Consider the following 7439-nt stretch of genomic DNA (forward strand, 5'->3'; position numbering starts at 1 on the left):
ATCAGTAGCCATTAGATTAGAAAGTTGATGAGTGTAGTGAGTTGACAGTTGGCCACAGATATATCCACGTCCTAATCCCTGAAATCTGCAAATGTTAACTCGCTTGGAAAAGGGTCTTTGTGGATGTCATTTATTACATGAATTCATTCCTGGAATTCAGTTAATGGTTTTGAGATGAGATCTTCCTGGATTAGCCAGGTGAGGCAAATCCAGTGACAAGTGTCCTTACAAGAGACAGAAGAAAAGACACAGGCACATGAAAAGGAGGAGGTGGGGATTGCAGTGATGCAGCCTAAGGAGCCCAAGAACACCACCAGACACCAGAAGTTATAAGAGGCAAGAAACAATTCTCCTCAGAGTCTCCAGAGGGAGGGTGACACTGCCGACACCTTGAGTTTGGACTTCTGGCCTCCAGAGCTGTAAGAGAATACATTTCTGTTGTCTTAAGCCACCAAGTTTGTGGCAGTTTGTTACAGCAGCCGTAGGAAACTAATACAGTGAAGAACTTTATAATGAGCGGATCAGACTTACACTACCTGAATTCACTGATCAACCTTAGCATCACTATTTTAGCCCAATAATCAGACACCATGTGCCTTTTGATGTGATGAAGGAGGAAGTATGCAGTATCACTTATTAAATACTCCTGGGGGAAAAAAAAGTGAATGTTAATTTAATCAAACTTGTAAATATAATTACAGGGGATGGAGGAATATATTAAATGACACTTTGAGGATACACTCAGCTAAATCAAGACTGTGGGAAACCTGATAGGAAAAAGACCGAGTTACATAAACAAACAAGATGGCATAGATAAAATGAAGGGGAAGTATTATGGCTTAAAAGATACTTAAAGGGGCTTCCCTGGTGGCGCAGTGGTTAGGAGTCTGCCTGCCAATGCGGGGGACACGGGTTCGAGCCCTGGTCTGGGAAGATCCCACATGCCGCGGAGCAACTAAGCCCGTGAGCCACAACTACTGAGCGTGGGCTCTAGAGCCCGCAAGCCACAACTACCGAGCCCACGCGCTGCAACTACTGAAGCCCACGCACCTAGAGCCCGTGCTCCACAGCAAGAGAAGCCACCACAATGAGATGCCCGCGCGCCGCAATGAAGAGCAGCCCCCGCTCGCCGCAACTCGAAGAAAGCCTGTGCACAGCAACAAAGACCCAATGCAGCCCCCCCCAAAAAAAGTTAAAAAAAAAAGATACTTAAATTAACCCAAAACAACTAATCAAATGCAATGTGTAGACCTTAGTTGGATCCTGGTTTGAGCAAATAAACTCATTATAAAGTTATATTTTTAGACATTCAGGAGAAATTGATCATGAACTAAATGTTAGATAACATTAATTTTGTTGGAGGAGTGTGATAGTAAATTATGCTTGTTTGTTTAAAAAAAAGTTTTTTTTTTGCCACACTGGGTGGCTTGTGGTAACTTAGTTCCCCAACGAGGGATTGAACCTGGGCGCTTGGCAGAGACAGCATGGAGTCCTAACCACTGAACTGCCAGGGAATTCCCAGAATTATGGTTATTTTTAAGTCACTATATATGAGAAATACATACTGAGTATTTACAGGTGAAATGATAGGCTATTTGAGATTTGTTTTAAAATACTCCAGCAAAAAAAAACACAAATGAGAGGATTCAAGAAACAAGGATAATTTTGAAATCGTCAAGCTGGAGGATTTGTTATTCTGTTCCCTCTATTTTTTGAGTACCTTTTAAATTCTCTATAACGAAAAAATAATAGTAATAGCAATATGAAGAGTAGTTGTAAGAACTTGTGGTCATATGTTTCTATGGGCAAAGAAACAAAGCTTTGCAGCAAATGAAAATCTCCTCCCATGACCGTTTCTCATATGGTCTCTTGACAAATGCTGAAGGCATTATACTGAAGACAAGCCATCTTCCTACAGGCTGAGCTGCAAGGCCTTAGATCTTGGCTTCCTGGGGTTCTGACTCCATAATAGGAGTGGGGGGACACAAACATTCACTCCATAGCACCTGTCTAAGACAAATGGAAGAGAATTGAACATTAATCAAATATTAAGAGAATCAAACATTAGAAAACCCAGAAGATTGGGGGAGTGGGTGACTACCAATATGTCCAATATATCCCAGAATTTAGACTGCCCTCCTTGCTGTTGGTGGTCAACATTTGTGCTGGTGCTGTTCACCAAATAGTTCCAATTCTACTTCTAGGTCAAAGTAAGATTGCTCTTTGCTGCCCCCTTCTGGTTGAGTGGGGTCATGTAATTAGTTTTGGAGAATTGAGTTGTGGAAAAAGTTGTCCCTGGCGCCTGTAGCTATTAACTGCTTGTATAAGACCCTCCAGAGCTCTTTTTATTTTTTCCTTCTGGCATGGTGATTGATGGCATATGAGATGGTGGCTGCTCTGTCACCCGGGGTCCCTGAATAACTAAAATGAGAAGAGCCCCATTATTGACCACAATACATGTAGCTAGAGTGAGAAATAAACCTTTATGTTTTAAGCCACTGAGATTTGGGGTTTTTTTGTTATCACAGCATAATTTAGCTTATCCTGACTAATCAGTGTCATACAACAACGGATACTACAGGCTGCCTAGTAAGAACCTGAATAGGAATGATTATTTTTGTTCTGTTACTCTCATTATTACTCATTAATTATTATAGGTACCACTTACTGAGTGCCTCTTATGTGTACCAGGCATGTACTATGCAGTCGATGCATTGTCTCAATTACTGTTCACAGCAAACTTGGGAGGCAGATCTTATTATCCCATGACCAAGATGAAAAAACCAAAGCTTAAGAACTGGAACAAATATTTCATTTGCTATATGAGGATTATTGAAGATGATGTTCATTCAGTCATCCTCTGTCCCTTATATAAAGTCCCATGGGATGAATTCATTTGACAATGATCGCAAGAATCCTCTTGGAAGGCAATTTTACAACATGTATGAAGTGTCATTAGGAAGTTCATACCCTTTGCTCCAGTCATGACTATTCTCTAGCCCAGGCTTTCTGTGGTGTAGTTAGATTGCTTGAACAGTAATAAACAAACAAACATACAAATAAAATGTATAGAATATAATATATATTAAGGAAAATGAATTAATGACATTGGAGTTTGTCTCTTGAGTTACTGGTATGTTTCTTTTAGCCAGTTGTTAAGAATGCCCCTGGTCCAGTTGCCACTTTTGCCCTGGCAGTCGTGATGGTGGTGAACGCTAAACCCAATGCACATAACCACCCTGCAGTATCAGCCCTGCGAGAACCTTATTGTGTCCGTTAACCTCCTCCTCCTTCTGAGGGCTTAATTTCCCATCAGCTGTTAACAGCGGAATGACTTTCCTTCCTTTAATAGCAATCATGTAAACCCTTCTGGGAGACTGGCAGGATACAAACACATTTTGAAATATGTTCAGGTCCACCTTATATTTGTTCTGTGGTGCCCAGGGGCTAGGCCTCGGGGGTTGGAGCGCTCCTGGCAGATTTGAACTAGAGTAATCTTAAGTGGGTGTGTGGCGCCCCCTCGTGGTGCCTGGTACAACACCACCCTGGATTCACTTGCTCCTATCCGTGACCAGGCCGTCCACGGTGAATCCAACCCTCTTCTGGACTTTTGGTGCCCTCTCCTCGCAATCCCTACTCTCTTGCAGGTTCACCCCTCAGGGGCAGTAGCCTCTGCTCTTACTCTGTCTTCCTAGGCGCGCTGTCAGCACGCTGGGTCCAAGGCCATCCCCCTCATCCCCCCACGCCTCGCCGCGGCGCTTACAGCTTCACCCAACACAAAAAGTCCTCGAGTTATTTTATTGCTGTATATAGAAGTCAGTTAATGCCCCCTCGACTCCCCTTCCGTCACCTAGCAGTGGCTGCCTCGTCTGCCGGGGCGCGCGAATCGCCGCGGGTCCGAGGGTCGTAGCCGCGCACCGCCACCGGGTGCGCCACCACTTCCCCTCCCCGACGCCGGGCCAGTCGGGATCCTCGGCCTGCAGCCCTCGGCCGAGAAGGCGGGTCAGGAGGGACTGCTCCTCGTCTGATGGAAGGGGAGGCTCGCGGGAAAGGGGCGGCGAGAGACCCCTGACACGACTCCCAGGCTTTGTCGCGCGCGCTGGAGGGGCGCTGTGGGCCCCTATTCGGAGTAGCAGTAGGTCCCGTAGGCCGCCTGCTGGGGTCTGGGGAAGCCGAAGCTGCGCACTCCGGGATCCGGGAGGCCCCCGCAGCGCGGCCGAGGCGTGGTGATGGGGAAGCGCACGCTGCCATCCGCCAGCCAGCCGCCGTCGCATTGGTCCAGCCCGGAGAACTTCCAGGCTGCATAGAGGTGCCCGACCTTGGCCACCACGGCCCCGCGCCGCCGGCACGCCGCGTGGGCTTCAGACAGCGTCAGCCGCCCCGGCACGAAGAACACTTGGCCTGGGGACCGAAGCGGGTCACCGACTGATCCAGAGAAGGGCCAGCCGGGGCGCAGCGGGATTCAGACTCCCAGGGAGCAGAGTCGGGGGGGCATGTGTGGTCGGGTGGGTCCGAGCTTGGGTAGGAGGAGTGGGAGTAACGAGACTGGGGGTGCGGGTGAGGTTGCGGGAGACAGGCTGGAGCCTGAGTGGGCGGAGTGACGGAGGGGCGAGGCCTTCAAGAGACCATGGAGCTGGCCCGGGATCTCAAGCCACTTGCCTTCTACCTTCCCGGCCCCATCCTTCAGGTCCGGGTCCTGGCCCCGCTCGCCCAGCCCCGCCTCGCCTCATTCACAGGCTGAATCCTCCTCCTTCGCAGCCGGTCAGGCCACGCCCCCTCCGGTGCTGAGGCTGGCTAGCCCCGCCCCCTTACCTGACAGCTCAGAGGTAAAGCAGAAGGCGTCGTAGCGGTCGCGCTTCCGGTCGCGGGGCCCGTAGCTGCGGATCCCGGGCCGACCTGGGCCACCGCACGGAGCGCGCGCCGTGAGCACAGGGTAGCGCACGGAACCCTCGAGCAGCCAGCCCGCGTTACACCAGTCCAGACCCTCGGTCCACGCTGGGGGGGAGGGTTGTGTAGGGCGATTAGAGGCGTCACAGGCGGGAGCAGACCCGGAGTTCGCCTCCACTGGGGCCCACGTGACAGCCCGGAGGGCGCCTGGGCTGTGCCGGGGTTCGGCCGCTCACCCTGGTACAGCTGGGCGTAGGTGGCCAGGCGTCCGTCTTGCTCCTCGCACGCCTGCTTCGCCTCGTAGTAATTGAACTGGTACCTGCCCCGGCTGGGCTGGTACGGAAACACCACACCTGGGGAGTGGCAGACAGCCTGGGGAGGGCAGGCAGAAGGAGAGGGGGAAGGAAGGGCGGTGCAGCCTAGGAAAAAGGGCTAGGGGGACCCCGGGAGCAGGCGGGGGAGAGGCTGGGGAGGACCCCTGGGAGGCCTGAGATGAGACAGCCGAGCCACCCCTGGAGAGGAGCGGGGCAGTAACCGAAGGGCCTCACCCTCCAGGCGAAGGGTCAGCGCCACACTCTCGTCCTCAATGCCATTGATGAGCTCACAGCGGTACCGGCCCTCGTCCTCCAGGCGCACGCCCGCAATGACCAGGGAGGCGTCTAGCCGATGCCCCCTTCGCATCCTGGCACGCCCCCCCAGGGGCCCGTAGCCCCGGGCGTGCAGTCCGTTGGTGATGAGGATGGGCGTTTCCTGGAGTTCCCCCGGCTCCACTTTGCTCCAGCGCACCTTGTAGCTGGGAGGCGGGGCGCCCAGGACGCAGGGCAGCGTGGTCGTGGCCCCACGACGAGAGTGAATGACCTCGTGGATGGGGGGCAGGAGGTAGTGGGGGCCAGGGTGGGGCGCTGAGCAGAGGGGGCCACAGTGGCAGGAACCCCCGACCCTCAATGCCCCAAGTGCATACCCAGATCCCCTTACCCCAGGCTCCCCCAACCCTCTGCTCCATTGCTCACTCAGCAATGACTCTCAGCCCCAGAGTATCTCCAACAGCTGCCCTTTCCACTTTCCCCACCACTGTTCCCCAGATTCTGGGCAGAGCTAAGGTCTTACCTGAGTCCCCCAGGGCTCTGTGGAAGGTGGTGAAGGCCCAAGGGAGAAGGAAGTGGCAGAGAGTGGGGAGACTGATCCTGCCTTGCATGATGGGGAGTCAGCCCAGCACAGTCTGCAGGGCACAAAGGGTGGGCATTCCTTAGGACTAAGGGAATGGGGTGGAGGGAACAGGGTAGATCTCCCATCAGGGATTCCTGAGAGGGAACTGTCCAGCTGGAAGCCATGAGGGCAGAAAAAGGGGCTGAAGTTGTTAGCAAAAGGAAGGTAATGGGGGAGGGGCAGTAACTAGCTCCACTCCCTGCCAGGCCTCCTGAGCCCATCCCGCCTCCTCTCTCACATCCCTTCAGTCAGCAGGTCCTAACTGAGCACCTCCTCTACCTATCCATTCTCAGCACCAGTTGTACTTCCCAAGTCTCGCCTTCTGGATGGCCAGCTGTGGTCTCTGTCCTCTCCCAATACCCATTCTTCATCTGAAGCCAGAGTAAATGTGGTCTTGTCATTCTCCTGCTTTAAACAGTGACTCCCCATTGCCGTGAGGATCAAATCCAGTGTCCGAACCCAACTTCCAAGGCTCTCTGTGATCCAGCTTCTCCCAGCACCTCCAGCATTGCCCCCCCCCCACCCTACCCCTCACTACCTGTGCCCTCTGCGCTGTGCTCCAGACATGTTCTGGCTCCAACACAGTCCAAGTTCACCCTCACCTTCTTCTTACAGGCAATCAATTTGGGCCTCACCTCCTCTGGGAAACCTTTCCCCTCCCCTCCACTTCATCACGCTGTAGTGCACTGTGATCTACTCCTCTGGTTCCCCTACTGCCTTGGACTGGGGACTTGTTTTCTTAGAAGTAGTTCTATTAACAGCGAAATTAGCAGTGTGGATCTGAAAGTAATACATATGCATATGTAGACTATGTCAGTGAGCTTTCCAGTAATTATCAAGTATAAAATTATAAGGCTATTAAAAATGATTTCAGGGCTTCCCTGGTGGCGCAGTGGTTGAGAGTCCGCCTGCCGATGCAGGGGACACAGGTTCGTGCCCCCGTCCGGGAAGATCCCACATGACGCGGAGCGGCTGGGCCCGTGAGCCATGGCCGCTGAGCCTGCGCGTCCGGAGCCTGTGCTCCATAACGGGAGAGGCCACAACAGTGAGAGGCCCGCGTACCGCAAAAAAAAAAAAAAAAAAAGAAAAGAAAAGAAAAGAAAAGATTTCAAACACAATTGTCTATTTCAGTAGTTGATTTTCCCCCCTTCTTTATTCTATTCTTTATTCTTTATCACCTTGGCCATTTTTTAAAAAAATTAAAGACCCCTTAACCTAGTTTTATTCCTTTCTGAGATCTGATTCCTCCACTTCCTAATCGCATGACTTTGAACAAGTTGCTTAACCTCTCTCTGCCTCAATGTCCTCATCAGTAAAATGTGGTGAATAGCAGCACACCTACCTCA

At 51.8% G+C, this 7439-nt stretch overlaps 1 protein-coding gene across 1 annotated transcript; it reads right to left on the reverse strand.

Moving 5' to 3' along the window:
• Window positions 1–3791: 3791 nt before the first annotated feature.
• On the reverse strand, window positions 3792–6096 carry HAPLN2 (hyaluronan and proteoglycan link protein 2). Its single transcript, XM_033848061.2, has 5 exons — window positions 5995–6096; window positions 5436–5789; window positions 5124–5240; window positions 4813–4995; window positions 3792–4401 (listed from the first exon to the last, which is right to left on the reverse strand). The coding sequence occupies exons 1-5, from the start codon at window positions 6080–6082 to the stop codon at window positions 4121–4123; spliced, it is 1023 nt and encodes a 340-aa protein (XP_033703952.1). The 5' UTR covers window positions 6083–6096; the 3' UTR covers window positions 3792–4120.
• Between the last annotated feature and the right edge of the window lie 1343 nt (window positions 6097–7439).

The sequence above is a fragment of the Tursiops truncatus genome, chromosome 1 (assembly GCF_011762595.2).
Source record: "Tursiops truncatus isolate mTurTru1 chromosome 1, mTurTru1.mat.Y, whole genome shotgun sequence".
Classification (NCBI taxonomy): Eukaryota; Metazoa; Chordata; class Mammalia; order Artiodactyla; family Delphinidae; genus Tursiops; species Tursiops truncatus.